The sequence below is a fragment of the Pelophylax lessonae genome (genome assembly GCF_965119305.1).
Source record: "Pelophylax lessonae genome assembly, chromosome: 3".
Classification (NCBI taxonomy): Eukaryota; Metazoa; Chordata; class Amphibia; order Anura; family Ranidae; genus Pelophylax; species Pelophylax lessonae.
The window spans coordinates 307581113-307599348 of NC_138770.1; the positions used below are offsets into that span (position 1 = coordinate 307581113).

Sequence of the window (18236 nt, forward strand, 5' to 3'; positions counted from 1 at the left end):
AACAAATTCAACTTCCTAGAAATTCAGTCTTTGGTGCCAATCCTGAAGTATCAATCCATATTTTCTCAAATCTATCCTCCCCTCCCCCCTCCTTTTTAATGTAGGCCAATTTTTCCCTTAATATTGTGTTGTTAACCCTGCCCAGCCAATCCATAACAGATGGTGGCTTAACAATAATCCATCTACCTGTGATCGCTTTTCTAGCCTGGTAAAGACATCTCAATACTGCTATACGTTCAACCCCAAATCCCACGTTCTGCTCCATAAATCCCAGCACACGCAGCACTGTGTCTAATCGTAAACCTTTTCCAAATACTGAATTTATTTTTACCATTACCTCTTCCCAGGACCTCTAAAGTTTGGGACACCTCCAGAGCCTATGAATCAAATCTCCATTTGAAGCTCCACATCTGGGACAAGCTTCATTCGAATGTCTCCCAAACCGAAACAATATTTTTGGTGTATAATATGCTCTATGCACAATGTAAAACAGCGTGAGCCTCTGGGCTGCTGAAAGTGACAATAGGTCTATTGAGGTTATTATTTCATTCCATTGAGCATCCGTTAATTTCCCTACATCTTCTTCCCATTTTATTCTACTAGAAAGTTTAGAATCTTTATCCAATACGTTTAGACGTATCTTTTTATATACTTCTGAAATCAACCCCTTACGGGAAGTGACCTCTACCAGGTTTTCTAATAAGGGGATTCTACACCATTCTAAACCTCCCTCCTTAAATTGTGTTGTTAATGCATGTCTTAACTGCAAGTATTGATAGAAGTTTCTGTTTGATAACCCAAGCGCTTCTTTTTGCTCTTGAAATGTCTTCAATACCCCTGTTACATATAGTTTCAAAAGTCTAACCACTTCCTTTTTTTTCCAATTACTAAAACTCTCCAACTTCTCCAACTCGGGCAAGTTCGCATTGTCTCAAATTGGCGTATACTCTGTACATCCTAGATATTGAAACATTGTTCGTGTTATATTCCATACCTTCATCATTAATTTCACTGATGGGCACTGAGCCTCCCTCCCCAAGGAGTCAGCCTCCAAAGCTTCCACCAAAGATGTATGTGTGGTGCAAGTTAATAGCGCCTGTGAATTGCATCTAACAGTGTCATTGCTTGACTCCCAGCCCCTATCTGTTGCAACTGAGCCGCCATAAAATAGCTCCAGGGATGCTGGACAGCTAAACCTCCTTTATCTCTCGGTAACTGCAACACTCGTAAGCGAAGTCTAGCTTGCCTTTTATACCAGATCAATTTCCTAGAAAAGCCCTCCAACTTCCTAAACCACAGTCCAGGAATCCAGATTAGTGAATTGTGTAGAATATATAAAAGTTGTGGCAACCACACCATTTTAATCAGGCTACTACGACCCACTACTGGCAAAGGAAGGCAATTCCATATCTCACATTTTTTCCTAAATACATTTATTAATGACTCCAGATTTTTTTTGTATTTATAACCAAGGTTAAGGTTATGTTTATTACTAGGTATTTAAAGCTCTCTAACCACCTGTATATGCCTAAAGGCCCGTACACACGTACCGATCGTCGGCATACAAACGTCGGCGGACGAAAGATCTGCCGATTGTACGCTTGTTAGTATGGTGCCTCCGACAGCTGTCTGCGCACATTCTGCGGACAAGAGTCTTTCTTGCAAACATTAAAATTTTTGTATGCCGACACCAGAACGGACGATTGTTCGCCAGTCAGTACAGAATTCTGCCGACAGACCGCAGATTTGCAAGACTGGGCATGCTCAGAAAAGAAAAAACACAGGGAAAAATTACATGACATCACTTCTGCAGTCGGCTGTAGTCGGCGGACAAAATTCTTGGGCAGTCTTTGCACTTTTCAACAGACACCGACATCCCGGGGAGAAAAGACGAACGTTTGTATGCAGACGATCGGTATGTGTGTACGGGGCTTAACACTCCTCGGCAGTTCCTGTTCCAATCTATCAACTGAAGAACTGATTTCTCCCAGTTGATAGGGAGCCCAGAAACCCTCCAGAATCTTTCTATGACATCCATCACTGCAGTTAGTGAATAATTTGCGTCTCCCAAAAACAGGAGGATGTCCTCCGCATATAGTGAGATATTTTCTTCATGCATCCCTCTTCTAAAACCTCTTATATTTCCTGCTCTTCCAATTGTGATAACCAAGGGTTCCATTGCCAGGGCGAAAAGCAGGGGCGATAAAGGACACTCCTGTCTTATCCCCTGAAATAACAAGAAGTATTCCGAGCTTCTTTCATTTATCTTCACTTTACAACTACAGCAGCTTCACCCATTTCATAAAAGAAGGGCCAATGCCAAATGCTGATAAAACTGACCACAAATAGTGCCACTCGACGCTGTCAAATGCTTTGACAGCATCGAGGGATAGCACCACTCTTGAGCCCTGCTCCTCTGAAGGGATTTGTAGATTTAAAAATAATCTACTGCTAGGCACATGCACGGCAGCTCCTGGTATGGCCGCTTGATGCAAGAGCTCCGTCCGGCCCACCAAAGCCTCCTGCATCCACAGGAACCCCCCAAAATCAGCAGCAACAGCAGCCAGACCTCAGGGAGACCCCCATCCATGCTAGCAGGATTGGTGCAGAGGGACTTAAACAGTCAGTTTGCCACGAGTGCTGACTAGGCTGTGGCCTCTAGCGTGGTGGACAACACTCAGCCACACATGCAGGCTCTGCCACAGACTCCACAGATGATGTCTCCCCCAATGTCCCCGAGTCCCTCATTGGGTGCACTTTGGATGATCTAACATGCTCCCCTATGGAAGCAGGTGCTTTTCAGACCCACTCTATTTCCCACTCTGCAGGATTCTCGCCTGGCAACCAGGACTCTGTCTCGGCAATGCTTACCAAATTTGCTGCACTGTTGGAGCTTGGCCTCAATAACACTGCCTCCAGAATTACAAGCGACATTAAAGCAGATCTACACAATATAGGATCCCACATAGAAGCTATAGAGCAGAAATTGGATCATACTGTATCTAGAACCAATCAAAATTCTGATCGCATACAAGATCTCCAGGCACAACTGGACACCGCTCTATTAAAAATTGATGACCTTGAAAACAGGAGCATATAAGTTCAGAATTAGAGGTATTCCCGAATCAATTAAAGATGTCCCAGATGCTCTCCAATCCTTTATCAAGGAGCTTTTACCAAATGTTCGACCTCATAGGCTGGAACTGGACCAGGCTCATAGAGCCCTTAAACCTCTTCGCAAGGACGGTCTGCCTCGGGACGTAATTGTTAAACCGCACTACAATGCCGTCAAGGAGGAGGTAATGAGGAAAGCCCGTTTACTGCCTCATATATATCTCCAGGGCCATCCTTTTCAAATATTTTCTGATCTGTCACCTTCTACAATCCAGAGACAGAGATCCTTCAAACCATTGCTGACAGCACTTAGTCTGAAGGAAATAAAATGTTGGTGGCTTTTCCCCTTCAGTTTGAAATTCGAATACAATCAGAAATCCTACACTTTTGCCACATTTCATGATGGCAAAAAGCTACTGCTGAAATTAAAGTTAATCTCGCAGGTACCCTCCTCTCCTAATTGCTTAGCTTCGGGTCCCTTCAAGCGTCAACTTCCCTCCAGTCCAATCTAAAACCAAGAAACCTAAGGACAGTCGCCCTCCCTGATGGGACTTCCTCAGAACTCTGTCGTATTGCTAAATCCTTCCAACCTGGAAGCCTCCTATTTTTCATGGGCACTGAACCCTCAGTCTCATGACTACAATCTGTTTTGCGGAAAATTTCTAGTTATTCTTTTGGTTAATCCTATGTAGCAAGTTTTCCAGGCCTTTGGCCTGATGTGGGTCTGCCATCAGTACCGGTAACCTCCCCAGCCCATGTGAGCTGTGACCCTGGGTGTGAGAACTAAAGCAGCGACAACTCCGGCATCTTTGTTTGTGGTTTTTTATTGAATTTAAGGGGATGGGAGAAGGGAATGAGTGGGATACTCCTTTAGGATCCAACTAATTACACTTGGGACTTTGCTTCTGAAAAATGCCCGTTGGCGTTTCCTTGACGCCAGCTGGCACCAACCAATGCTCACTAACACTGAGAACAATCTGTAGAACAATAGAAGTGCTAAAATCCTCGACTTGTAGTCCAGAAGATCCAGAAATGAGAACTGTAGAACTTCTGACACTGTTTTACTGTAAAAGTCACTGAATACTTTTCTCCGCCTTGCCTGGCTTGAGTTAGTATGTTGTAAAATTCTGTATGGCTGTAGCTTTAACTGACACACTCGGTACACTTCAGGGACCAACTACAGGTGCCCTTTAACCTTGAACTCTTCAGGGTCCACTGACTATGTACCCCCTCTGCAACTTCAGGGTCCTCAACCTGGGTACCCCCTTTACAGCTAGCTGACACTGGATCCCAGAACCTCTTCCAGAGTGGTCCCCTCTAACTTCAGGCAGACCCCCAGGGGCAATCCGCAGTACTCACGACCTGTGTAGGCTTTCCTGGGACTGGACCCCTCTCGCTCTCCGCAGGCTCTCGGCACACCGGATCCCCTCAGCTCAACTCAGCTCTCTCTGGACACTCAGGCGACACCCCAAGACATTCACTTTCCTCAGACAGGAGGAGAGACAGTCACACTCTCCTTCCTGGGACTCTGCTCCCGCCAAAGACACCGTGCCATGCACTTCCCCCCAAACTTATACCCACTCCCAGAATCCTTTGCAGCACAATCTGCCTCCTGGGGTAGTTACAAGATGGGATGTGTCCCCTGATTGGGCTTCCCACACGGCCCTATGAGAAGCCTCTCACAGGAGCCAGTGGGGATACTTCTCCCCTCATCAGGCACATCTGGAAGCCCTGACACCCTAGCTAAGAAAATCACAGCCCTGCAGAAAAGGCCCACTATACATTTACCTAGCACCTATCTGTAGGGTGTTACACCTATTATATCTAAATGTTTTGAGGATTACCATAATTCCTTCTTCCCTTCTTGGACATCATTCCTTACACCGTCGGGGGATGATCCCTTGGTTGGGAAAGCCGGGCCAGTTTGTTTCCATCTGTCTTGATCCCACACATACGTAGCTACATTTTAATACCCGCTTTAACCCCCCCTTTTTTTTGTGTATGTTGCCGCTGTTCAATTATATATCCTAATATGTACCACATTGGGGTTCCTTTAGCTCTAACCAGGCTCACAGCCTACTATTAGTTCAGCCTTTTTTCTTTCGGGAGATAAGCAGCCGGGGCGGCAGTCATGCCCCTCCTCCTAGTGTTGGAAACTTGGCACCTCTGACTTTCCAAAACGGGACTACCTCCTCCATACTGGGGGAAGTTTTTGTTTTCTACAAGGAAGGCCTGGGAGGTTTCTATCCTCCTCGCCTCCTGGGTCCTTTCTCCACTCATTTCACTTTTTCCCTGTTACTTACGTTCCTAGTTTTCTCTTGAGTTCCTAACTATATATTTTCTTCATTAGAGCCCAGCTGGGATGTTCAAGCCACTTTTATTTGTTTCTATCCTATGACCGCCCTAAGTATAGTGACTTACCAAGCACACATTGATCAAGATCATGGTAAGTGTTTGTTTTATCCTGGCTTTCTATTCCCTCATCCTCCATAGCTAACACCACACAATCCACGCACCCGCTGAGGGTGGTATCCCACAACACTCAAGGCCTGGATTCACCAATTAAACGGAGGAATGTTTTACAGCATTTTCATGCTCACAAGGTGGATGTATTATTGCTTCAAGAGACCCACTTTCCTAAACGGTACTGCCCTTCATTTATCCACGCTAAATTCCTTCCATTTTTCCTGGCCAATGTTGAAGATAAAACTAAGGGCATGGCAATCTTAATTTCACGAAGCTGTAAGTTCTCGCTCCTAGCTTAATACAAAGATCCAGAGAGCAGATTTATTCTTGCTAAAGGGGCTATTGATGGTCAAATCTTCTCATTTATCTCTTTTTACGTGCCTAAACGGGGTCAGACACAATTCTTTCAAATCATGTTTAACACTTGAATCCCCTGTTAGTAGGTGTTCTAATTTTCAGAGGTGACTCCAATGTGGCCTTTGACCTAGGTTTGGACAAAAAAAGACCTCTCGGAAAGCACCACACACATCCCACTAAACAGAGTTCTCAACAGGGCCAGATAGACATTTAGAGAGACATCAACCCAACGTTCCTTGACTTCACCCATTCTCCCACCTCCATCAATCCTTTTCAAGGATCGACCATATCCTCATCTCTGCTAAGCATGTGCCTCTAGCCTCTAAATCTTATATAGAAAACTTGGCTTGGTCTGACCACTCCTCAGTCTTTTTCTTTTTCCAAAAATCTCTCATATTATTCCCTTCGTTTCTCTCTGGTAAACCAATTATGCGACCATTGTTCCTTCTTAGTCGATTTTCCAAATCCTCTAATTTATCATTTTGTTTCTCAACTGTTCCCTTTAAAAGCACAATCTCCTGCTTCAGGTGTTATTGTATCTTCAACTCCACTGACTCTGGCTTCCAACTCTGTAGTGTGTTCTTGCGCACTTTTTGTAGATCATGTCTAAGGAATGACATTTCCTCTTTAATACTTTTCAACTGGTCATTTTTGACAGGGCATATTTGCACCCATTAACCACCATTAATACCTCTCTTAAAGATGTTTCTTCTATTTCTGAAGTTACAAAAGTAGAGAGATCATGTGACCCGTCTCTGTTGGGGGTACAGAGGCTATTTTAGAGGGTCTACTCTGTAAACTTGAACCCTTAAGGGCTGCAGAGGGTGATAACAATGTCTTAGATTGTTGCATTTTCTCACTATTTTGGGATGGATTATGTGCAAACCACTCCAACTTGGCTGCCATCTTTATCTTTACTATCTTTTACTATTGTAACTGTGAACTAGGAGGGTCCTGTACTACTGACTTGTCTCTCTTTTTTTTTTTTTTGTCATGGTTCTTAAGCGAGTTTCCAGCTAAAAAAAAAAAAGTACATCTTATCTGCCAATTAGGGAGTTTACGCGTCCGAGTCAGTTAGCAAAGTTCCAACAAAAGCAAACGCGTTTGTTCCAAAGGAGCACCTGATAGCCACAGTCAAGAACTTTTTATCAGGAACCAAGAGCCAGTAGAGACAAGTATGGTTTAGGGCAAGTCTTTAACACTCAGGGATAACCCTTTATTACTCACAGGAACCACCATAGCCTGCCAAGGACTGAGAAGAGCCTAAGGAAACTGAGGGAAGCTGAAGAGAGCCAAGGAAAAGCCGAGTCCTGCTGTCTGTAGTCGAGAGGTGTACTGCCACTCCCCCTTCCACATGAACAGTCAGCATACGGGGGTTACCAAGCTCTGCGCCAGCCAGCTGAGGACAGAAGAGGGCTCGAAGCCGCTCTCCTCACAGCGCACTCCACTGCCTCCAAACACCAGTGCGCCAGGGCACCGCTTCCCCGAATGTCTCCCACCGCCTTCACTGCCTCAAACTCGGCCACCTCCCTGGGACACTCCGGGCTATCTTTCCAGGTGAGCTATGCACGCCGGTTCACATTGATGTCAGGCCACGCCCCTCCTACTAAAAGTTCTGATCTTGACAGATTATTACCATTAGTGATCGACCAATATCGTTTTTTTATTGCCGATATCGATATTTTGGGCATCTCACATCAGTATCGGCCGATATTGGCCGATATTTTCGTACATTAAAAAATATATATATATTTTTTGACAGGTACTCTTGTGGAGGGATCTGGGGGTCTAAAAGACCCCAAACCCCTCCTCTTCACGTAAAAGCATTTAAAACACTAAATTTGGCTGTTTTGAATGCTGTAATTTATTAGAATTTGGCGCTGAGTACCCAGAAGTGATGTCATGACATCACTTCCGGGTTTTTACACGGAGACCCGATCAGAGCCGAATGCGGCTTTGATCGGCTTTTATCTTCAGCGTCTGTGCAGGCTGGTTGCCCTGATCTCACAGTGGGACAGGAGACCCCGGCGAAGCACGGAAGGCGGCGGGAGGGGGGGCGTCCCCTCCGGCTCCTTGTAATGACAGCCGAGCGGCTTCTCAGCCGCATCGGTTGTCATTACAAGACAGCCGACCATCATCTATGGACGCTGGTACCGGGGTGATGACTCTAGCTGCAGGCATCACTCCGGTACAAGCACTTTCCCGAAATATCGGCAATATCGGTAGCCTCAGGGGCCTATTCCAATATATCGGGGCATATTGGCCCCCAATATATCAGCTTTGCTGATAATCAATCGATCCCTAATTACCATGCTGCCTTACTGCCCATAATGGCTATGTCGGCTGCATCTTTGTGCTCCTAGGAAGGTAACCCTTGACACCTAGATCATAAAACAAAGCCCAGAAAAGAAGCGATCCACTACCATTCTTCCAAGTCTGGTGGGTAAACATGGAGATCACAACCCTGAATTCTGAACCAATATTGTGGAAAAGAAGGAATGTTTTTTTAGATACCAGAAGGTATAATATGCTTTAATGATGATGATGTCACTTCTGTTCCCCAATGTACACTCTGTGACAATAGATTTATTCATGTGCTCTTTGAGAGGTATGTTTGGATAGGGATCTATAGATGCACGGCTTTACTGCAATGTTAGTTGAAAATGTACAGTGCTGAACTGAACTTTAAGGGTCCTTTCACACGGGCTTTCTGCCCAGCAAGCTCTGTTTTGCTCAGCGTGATCGATCAGCCGATCCCTGCTGAGCAGGCGGATGACAGGTTTGTCCCTGCTTAATCTGCAGAGACAGACCTGTCAGAGCCCTGCTCTTCTCTACGGGAGATCGGATAAAAATGGACCGCCTGCCTGTTTTCATCCGATCCGATCCTCCCGACGGGTGGAAAATAGGGTTTCCATCCGTCTGGATTTCACAGACAGCATCAGATCAGATAGCAGTGGGTGTCAGAAGATATGCTGACATCCGCTGCTCCATAGGGGTGCATGGAGCATCTGATCGGGTCCGCCTGAAAAACTGACAGCCGGACCTGATTAGAAAGACCGTGTGAAAGGGCCCTTAGTCTTGTACTTATGCTTTAATTACTGTTACCAATACAGCAAAAGTTATATAACCAATATAAGCATAAAATAAGAAAAAAAAAAATTCTGTTCACTTTTTGAGCTCAATGTTAATTTTTACAGTTTTCTTTTTTTTTGCATTAGACAGTTTCCAAGAACAACATAAATCATGTTATTAAACCATAAAAGCTCAATATAAAATGACATCTAATAAAAGCCAAAAACACTGCTTTGGCCCCTTTCACACTTGTGTGACTTTTCCTGCGACTTGGGACTGAAAAGTCGCATGACAAGTTGAGCTCCATGATTTCCAATGAGTACTGTTCATATCTGTGCATCCCTGCACTGCTTTGGTCTGATTTTAATGCATTTTGAGGTCAATAGACATAGGCATTGCTTCAAGTCCAGTCAAAATAGCGGCAAAGTGGTGGCAAAAGATTTGCTGTAAAATCATGCAACTTTTAGGTCACACAAGTGTGAAAGGGGTAGTGACCAAGAAATCAGAATTAAATCATTATAAACTGGTTCTAGTTTGATTTTCTCAAAGACACTTACGCGTATAGGAAGATATCTGTGATGTGTCCCCCTCTACCTTGCCAGCAACAGCAACGACCAGGAAGGTATAATAGTTTCCAGATGTCAAGTCTTCAACTGTAAAATTTGTTGCAGTTGTATTTCTTCTGAAGGCTGGATCTTGCAGGATCTGGATTGAATAAAAAGAGACATTTCCTTCTGGTTTCTCCCAGCTGAGCAATACGGAGGTAATTGTAATGTTGTCTGCAGTCAGGTTCTGCACCATTTCAGGTTCTAGAAAGAATAAACATAGAAGATATAAGTCTACTGCCATGTGAAAAAAATAAGCTGTACGAATACAGTGGGAGATTTTGGGGGGCATCACATTAACATTTATATTCACACTTCCACCTTATTTATAAATTACAGGTCGTTGTTACATGACACAAAAATCAGAACCAGCGAACTCTGAAAGCTCGACCCACAGGGTACCCAACCGGTAACTGGTAGCGTTTGCTTCTTGGTTGATCCTGGAAGTTATAGTGATTCCATTTGATTGGTTCTCTCCTCTTTTGAGAGGAGTAAATTCCTTCTAGTTAATTCTAATGGAATGTGTACCTTTAATTTTTGTATATATACTGTGACTGCTGATTTCTACTATGTTGTTACTTGCACTGAAAATACTCAAAATAGTAATTACTTTATGAAAACTTACTTGTGTTAGAAATGACTTCTGAACTGTTCCCTTGAATTGTATTGTTCACTGCAAGTGCAGAGACGAGGAAGGTGTAATGGTATCCTGGAGTCAAGCCCTCAATTGTATCAGAAGTTGTAGTGATGTTTCTGTTTAAAGCTGGATCTTCAAGGATCTGGATGAAATAAGAGCTGACATTTCCATTTGACTTTTCCCAGCTCAAAGATATTGAAGTGGTAGTTATATTTCCCACCATCAGGTTTTCCACCACTCCAGGCTCTACAACATGAACAAAAACATATGATGTATAAATTATGGAGCAGTACATTTACGGTAATACGCAAGAATCCTACTTTATATAATATAGAAATGGTGGTCATAATCTCTGACTTCAGATTTTGGACAGATAACTATTGTTATATTCCAGTGTTTTGCATTGGTTTCCTTTTTTTGTTTTTAAACTAACATTTTGCATTTTCTAAGTGAAAATTATTTACAGATTTGGGGATGCTACATCATTACCAGTGCAATCAGTCTTCTAGGCTTGCTAAAGAAAAGACAGCGTTCAAAGGGGTTTTTCATCAGCAAAGTGCAGCAATCATTGGCAACTAAGCTAACTTGATGACAGTAAAATGACATGTGTTTGATCTTTGTTGGTTGCAGATTTTAGTACCTCTTCTGGGTAGTTTGATTTTTCTCATCAAATAAAAGGGGGAAGCAGAGGAGGATTGGTAGTATAATAATACAGAACAAGCATCCCTTCTGCTCAGCAGGTACCTGTGCTTCCCTTTTGAACTGATGGTGCCTGGGCCCAATACAGGAGAGCTGGCTGTACTGCCTTATCTACGGCCCTGCTCAGCCCATATGATTAGATGAGGGTCAATAAATTTGCCTCCACATGCAGTATCTTCCAGCAGACTAGTATTCTCAGTAATCTTCAGACTCAGACATGCACAGGGGGTGTGCTAGGTGGGCCTGGGCACACCCTAATAAATGCATGCTGTGCCGATTCCCCCCATTGCCTGGGCTTTCCCCTGTGTTGCGCTCCCAGGAAGGAGAGTGGGGTAAGGGGCAGGTAAATAAGTCATTTACCGGCCCCTTCCTTTTCTAAATGAACACAGTGAACACACTCAATCACTGTGTTCATTCATACCTGAAGCTAGAAAACTGTGTTTGCTATGCTTCAGTTTGTGAATGAACAGAAAGCCGCTAAGAACAGAGCACTATCCAGTTCATTCACTGTCCCATGCAGCTGAGGCTGAAGAGAAATGCATGTGTTTTTGAGCTTTGGGGTGCACACCCTATTGCAATAGGCTGCGCACAACTATGTTCTGACTACACCTGTTCAAGGAGTAGATAATAATTTTATCAGCAGCTATTAACAATCTCAGGATCCCCATAGGGGTCATATAACACAGTGAAGAGCTATACAATTACAAATTATTGCTAACACCATGAAGATGCTTCCTTTTTTTTAACAAACCTTAAGCTGTTTTTAATAAAGTGCCTTAAGGACAGCGTGCAAAATGCATGGTCACAAACAACTAATCAGATCACTTTTTTTCCCAGTAAAGTGTAATAGTATAATGGGGAGTCTTTAAAATTCTAATCTACAGATTGACATTTTTAGAGCTTGATCAAATAAAGAATACAGCAATCATATGCCTTATTTAACATACACTGCTCAAAAAAATTAAAGGAACACTTTTTAATCAGAGTACAGCATCAAGTCAGTTAAACTCCTGGGATATTAATCTGGTCAGTTAAGTAGCAGAGGGGATTGTTAATCAGTTTCAGCTACCTTGGTGTTAATGAAATTACCAACAGGCGCACTAGATGGGTAACAATGAGACGACATGAGGCGATACCTGGACCCTATAGAGGTTGCATAGGCAGTCCAACTCCTCCAGGATGGCACATCAATACATGCCATTACCAGAAGGGTTACTGTTTCTCCCAGCACAGTCTCAAGAGCATGGAGGAGATTCCAGAGACAGGCAGTTTCTCTAGGAGAGCTGGACAGGGCCATAGAAGGTCCTTAACCCATCAGCAGGACCAGTATCTGCTCTTTTGTGCAAGGAGGAACAAGATGAGCACTGCCAGAGCTACAAAAGGACCTCCAGCTGGCCACTGGTGTTAATGTCTCCAAACAATCAGAAACTGACTTCGTGAGGGTGGCCTGAGAGCCCGACATCCTCTAGTGGGCCCTGTGCTCACTGCCCAGCACCATGAAGCTCAATTGGCATTTGCCATTGAACACCAGAACTGGCAAGTCTGCCACTGGTGCCCTGTGCTTTTCACAGATGAGAGCAGGTTCCCCCTGAGCCCATGTGACAGACGTGAAAGGGTCTGGAGAAGCCATGGAGAATGTTATGCTGCTTGTAACATCATTCAGCATTAATGGTTTGGTGGTGGGTTAGTGATGGTCGGGAGAGGCATATCCATGGAGGGACACACAGATCTCTACAGGCTATAGTACCCTGACTGCCTTTAGGTATCGGGTTGAAATCCTTGGACCCATTGTTATACCCTATGCTGGGGCGGTGAGTCCCAGGTTCCTCCTGGTGCACAACAATGCCCGGCCTCATGTGATGAGAGTGTGCAGCTAGTTCCTTGAGTATGAAGGAATTGATACCATTGAATGGCCCCAATGCTTGTCTGACCTGAAACCAATAGAATACTTCTAGGACATTATGTTTTGGTCCATCCAATGCCGCCAGGTTGTACCCCAGTCTGTTCAGGAGCTCAGTGAGTCCAGATCTGGGAGGAAATGCATGAGGACACCATCCATCATCTCATAAATTGTCAGTCATGCATACAAGCACGAGGGGGCCATACAAACTACTGAGTACCATTTTGATTAGCTGCAATAAAATTTCAGCAAAATGGATTAGCCTACTGCATCATTTTTTCACTTTGAATTCAGCCCTCTGTGGGTTGATCATTTTCATTTCCATCAAACGATGTGGCATCCTTTCATTCCTAACACATTACCCAGTCCATTTCACTATAGATATTCAGCATGATTATTTTCCCCATTGAGATCTGATGTGTTTTCAAAGTGTTCCTTTAATTTTTTTGAGCAGTGTACTATAAATAGAACGTATCTATTAGTTGCCCTAACAAGTAGGTATGCTGGAAATAAAATTTTATCAACATTGCTTCCCAAAGAAGAAGAAATTAAAAAGTAATAGCTACATTAAGGGCTAGTTCACACTACTTGTGCAAAAAAATGCAGAGAAAACCTCACATGCATTTTCTTGAGTTTATTTGTGGTTTTTTTGCGCGTTTGGGTGCTTTTTTGTGTTTGTTTTTGTTATACCTGATTTAGCTCACATTTTCAGCGTGTCAGCCTTTCCTTTTCCTTTGTGGGTGATAGAGAGGAGAGATTGAGGGGCATTTATTTTGTGGTGTGGTGCTTTTTTTTTTTTAACATAATAGTCTTTATTGAGCAAGACAGATACAGTATCTCACAAAAGTATGTACAACCCTCACATTTTTGTAAATATTTTATTCTATCTTTTCATGTGACAACACTGAAGAAATGACACTTTGCTACAATGTAAAGTAGTGAATGTACAGCTTGTATAACAGTGGAAATTTGCTGTCCCCTCAAAATAACTCAACACACAGCTATTAATATCGAAACCGCTGGCAACAAAAGTGAGTACACCTCTAAGTGGAAATGTCCAAATTAGGCCCAATTAGCCATTTTCCCTCCCCGGTGTCATGTGACTTGTTAGTGTTACAAGGTCTCAGGTGTGAATGGGGTGCAGGTGTGTTAAATGTGGTGTTATCGCTCTCACTCTCTCATACTGGTCACTGGAAGTTTAACATGGCACCTCATGGCAAAAAACTCTCTGAGGATCTGAAAAAAAGAATTGTTGCTCTACATATACACTCACTACTTTACATTGTAGCAAAGTGTCAATTCTTCAGTGTTGTCACATGAAAAGATATAAAATATTTACAAAAATGTGAGGGGTGTACTCACTTTTGTGAGATACTGTATATAACAGAAGACCAGAAGACATTCGCAAGCACAGTATAAAGTGTGACGATCACATAAGGACTCGAGCAATGTAACAAAGAATTAACAGTCTTCTAGAGAACAAAAGAGAAAGTATAGTATATGGCAATTCACATTGGAAGAGTACATTAGGATAGCCCTAGGAGTGGGGAACCTCGTTCATGTGCAGGGTAGGTGCAAGTGTCAAGGGCAATCATTTGTTCAGCTCGCCCCGAAAATAACACAAAGAATTTGAGGAATAGTGCAGGAGGAAGGGAAAAAAAAGGGGGAAAAGAAAAAAAAAAATGAAATGCTTCACAAATTTGCATGTCAATCTTTGAAGAGGGACCATCTTAATTTTTTCTGTATCGTTCCAATTTTACTATATGCCTTGGCGAAGCGAGGACTGTGGTGTGGGGCTTTTACCAACTTCAATTGGTGCCCTTCAGTTACACCCTTATTTGTATCCTAGCACTAGCTATATTAACCATATGCCGACTGCCCCACGCAGATTTACTGCGGCAGGGCAGCTCGACTGCGCATCATCACGTAGATCTACGTGATGATGTGCACGCGGTCTCGGTGGCACGCGCGCGCCGCCAGGCTGCGCTCCAGCTGTGTCTATCAGATGATTAGACACAGTGGGAGGAGTGGCGGCAATTGGCCTCCCGCAATCTTCACATAAACTGACAGAATACCCACTTGCTTATGTAAACAAAGCAGGCGGGTCTTCTGTCACACAGGCAGAGAGAGATCATGAGTTTCAGCTAAGCTGAAACCCCGATCTCTCTGAGCCTGTCACAGAGCCCTCCCCCCCTACAGTCAGTAAGCACAAGCACCCCTTCCCTGCCAGTGTCATTTATACAGTAACAGTGAGTAATATTTAGCAATGATAACTGTATTAATGTCACAGGTCCCCAAAAAGTGTCAAAAATGTCAGTTAGGGGTCCGATCTGTCCGCCGCAATGTCGCAGTCCCGCTAAAAATCACTGATCGCCGCTATTACTAATAAAAACAAAAAATAAAAAAAAAAAAGACCAAAAATCTATCCCGCAGTTTGTAAACGCTATAACTTTTGCGCAAACCAATTAAAATACGCTTTTTGGAATTTTTTTTACCAAAAATATGTAGCAGAATACAAATTGGCCTAAACTAATAAAAAAATTTGATTTTTAAAAAAAAAAATTATTGGGAATATTTTATAGCAGAAAGTTAAAAATATTGTGTTTTTTTTTTCAAAATTGTCGCTCTTTTTTGTTTATAACGCAAAATCTAAAAACCGCAGAGGGGATCAAATACCACCAAAAGAGAGCTCTATTTGTGGGAAAAAAAAGGACATCAATTTTATTTGGGTACAGTGTCGCACGACCGCGCATTTGTTCGTTAAATAACGCAGTGCTGTATCGCAAAAAATGGCCTGGTCATTAAGGGGGTAAGAAGGAGGAAGAGGCTAAAAATGAAGAGAGTGAGTTTTTTTTCAGTGTCAATACTGGGTTCATCCTATGCTTTGTAAACATGAGACTTATTGTAACCTACATAATATCCAGTGATCCCGCCTGACAAGGAAGAGCACTTAGGAGTATAGGGAACCCAGGACAACTGCATGGTGCACTAAAATGCACATCAGAAAATAGTTATGTTTTAAAATAGTACCTAAGAGGCATAAATAATTCTAGCTTATTGTTTTAGCCATAAATTAAGAACAACTTTTACCAACTTGCATAAACAGGCACTGGATGCAGACCCCTTCCAGGGGGGATATTAATATGACCAGCAACTGCAGTGTAAAGCTGACTATATACTGGTAGAATTTTGTTTGAAAATTGTCATTTTAAGAATGTTCATTGGATTTTCTAATCAATAGTGGGGTCAAAATGACTTTTTTTTTTTTTGACCGTGGTGATGAGAAAATCTGAAGGAGCAGGACAGAAATCTTTTCTTGAGTGAAACAGTTTCCAGCAGTGCATGTAGTTTAGCTTCTGGAAAGTCACATCTTTCCAAAATTGAGTGTAAAAAGCAAACGAAATTTTAAGCACCGCTCCACAACTTTTCTTCTGTCTTGTATTTGGATTGACCGGGTGCCTGCTCCAAAAAGTCCATCTTCACTAATCATTGAAGAAAACATAGGAATGAGAGCTTGGTGATTTTATTAAAAAAAATCACAAAGTAGCAGCAACCATGATGTCTCCACCCAAAACCACTGCTTTCTTAGGTTGTTCTTGAGTGTTGACATCATGGTTGCAGCTACTCAGAGTGTGGTTCACATTTTAAAGTACTTTTGAATGATATTTGTCAAGTCATCGAATGTAGAAAGAATTTTTGGACAACTTTTTATAAATCTACTAGCATATCGCCAGCTTAATTACACACAGATGCTGCTGTCTGTATTCATTTTTATAGAGAGTGTAGGTGATTCTTTACCAAATGTCTGAATACACTGAGCCATTCAACAAAATACAAAACCTCCACTCTTAGTGGCAGGAATTTGCACCCCTTTTTTGATGCCTGTGTAATAACTGAATACTATTGACTACGAACACAAATTTTTATATTTGAATAAAAAAAGCTAAATATATATATAATACTCTGTAAATACCATCTAGGATACAAAATCGTTTTCTTATCAATTTTCATCAAAAAACCGCAGCACAGTGTTTGTTCAGTGAAATAAGTTACATAGCAGCTACTCACGTGTAGAACATGATATGGATGCACTGTCTCCTTCAACAGTATTGAAACTACCAGCCAGGGCTGTGACCAGGAATGTGTACTGATTCCCAGGGGTAAGATCATTGACCGTAAAAGAGGTTTGTATTGCAGTTTCATAAAATGTTCCATTTTCCTGGATTTGTATGATGTAAGTACTTATGCTCCCTTCGGGAGGCTGCCAGCTTAGGGTTACAGAAGTGTCAGTGAAGCTGAGTTTTGTAAGGTTCTTCACCACTCCAGGTCCTGCAAAGAAAACAGATTTTTTTTTTAGCTTTGCAGTCAAGCTAATGTTAAGGATTTCATTTTTCGTATGACCTAATATTACTGCGATATTATTCCCCAAATCCCTACGAGTAACAGCACTACCTCTCCTAATACAGAATGTGATAACAACTGTGAAAACTGTAAAAAAGAATATTTGAGACACATTCTGAATTATCCATATGAGAGATCGTATCATGCCTTAAAGAGCCGGAGAAAGCCACATTGGGAATATAGGTGTCCTTTTATGAAATGGAGATGAGCAGTTATCCTGCTGATCACAGCTCATTTCCGATCATTCTCAGTTTATGAAACAGAAATGATCAGCGGAGAACATGTTCTTCGCTGATCATCTCTTCACACAGGAATCTGTCATTGACTGACACAGAAACAGCTAGGTCATGAAGCTGCGATCTCCGCACTTCACTGGCGATCTGGGCCAGAATTCACACTCCCAGATTCACCAGCCTGGAGCTTGTGAAGCGGGAGTGAAGACAGAATCGGGGGAGAACTGAGGGGGAAAAAGGAAGATTATGGACTTCCTTCTTCCTCGTTCAGACCCCCCAACACAGTAATCATGTCCCCCTGCCATATTTATGTATATATATATATATATATATACACACATACATGTAGATATATATTTAATGTGTATATATATATATATATATATATATATATATTATGTATGTGTGTATTCAGTGTATATATATATATATATATTTATGTAAGGGGACTATTATTTATTAACCTTAGTGGGGATCGTGTATTCAGCAGTGATAATTTATCACTGCTTGTTAAAGCGCGCCAGGGATTTTCATACTACTGTGACCTCGCTTTGTCTCACGAGATTACAGACGCTCCATTCACTTCTACACAGATCTCCGAGAAAACAGCTCTCCTCTGATCACCCTGGAAGAACTGAAGTTCTCCGCTTCATAAAAAGGGTGCCAGAGGTGATCATTTTCCCCGGAGAACTGCAGAGAAGCCAACAGAGAAAAAAATTCACCCGTTCATAAAAGTACACCATAGAGGCTGT

At 42.5% G+C, this 18236-nt stretch overlaps 1 protein-coding gene across 1 annotated transcript in view; it reads right to left on the reverse strand.

The window, feature by feature from the left end:
- Positions 1-18236, reverse strand: part of LOC309550515 (titin-like) — a gene marked incomplete at its 5' end in the record, with an annotated part of 297613 nt that overhangs the window by 92541 nt on the left and 186836 nt on the right. The window contains 3 exons of the mRNA XM_082250877.1: positions 9567-9818; positions 10240-10497; positions 16919-17179. Coding sequence (XP_082107003.1) covers positions 9567-9818; positions 10240-10497; positions 16919-17179 — 771 coding nt within the window. The remainder of the gene's footprint in view (positions 1-9566; positions 9819-10239; positions 10498-16918; positions 17180-18236) is intronic.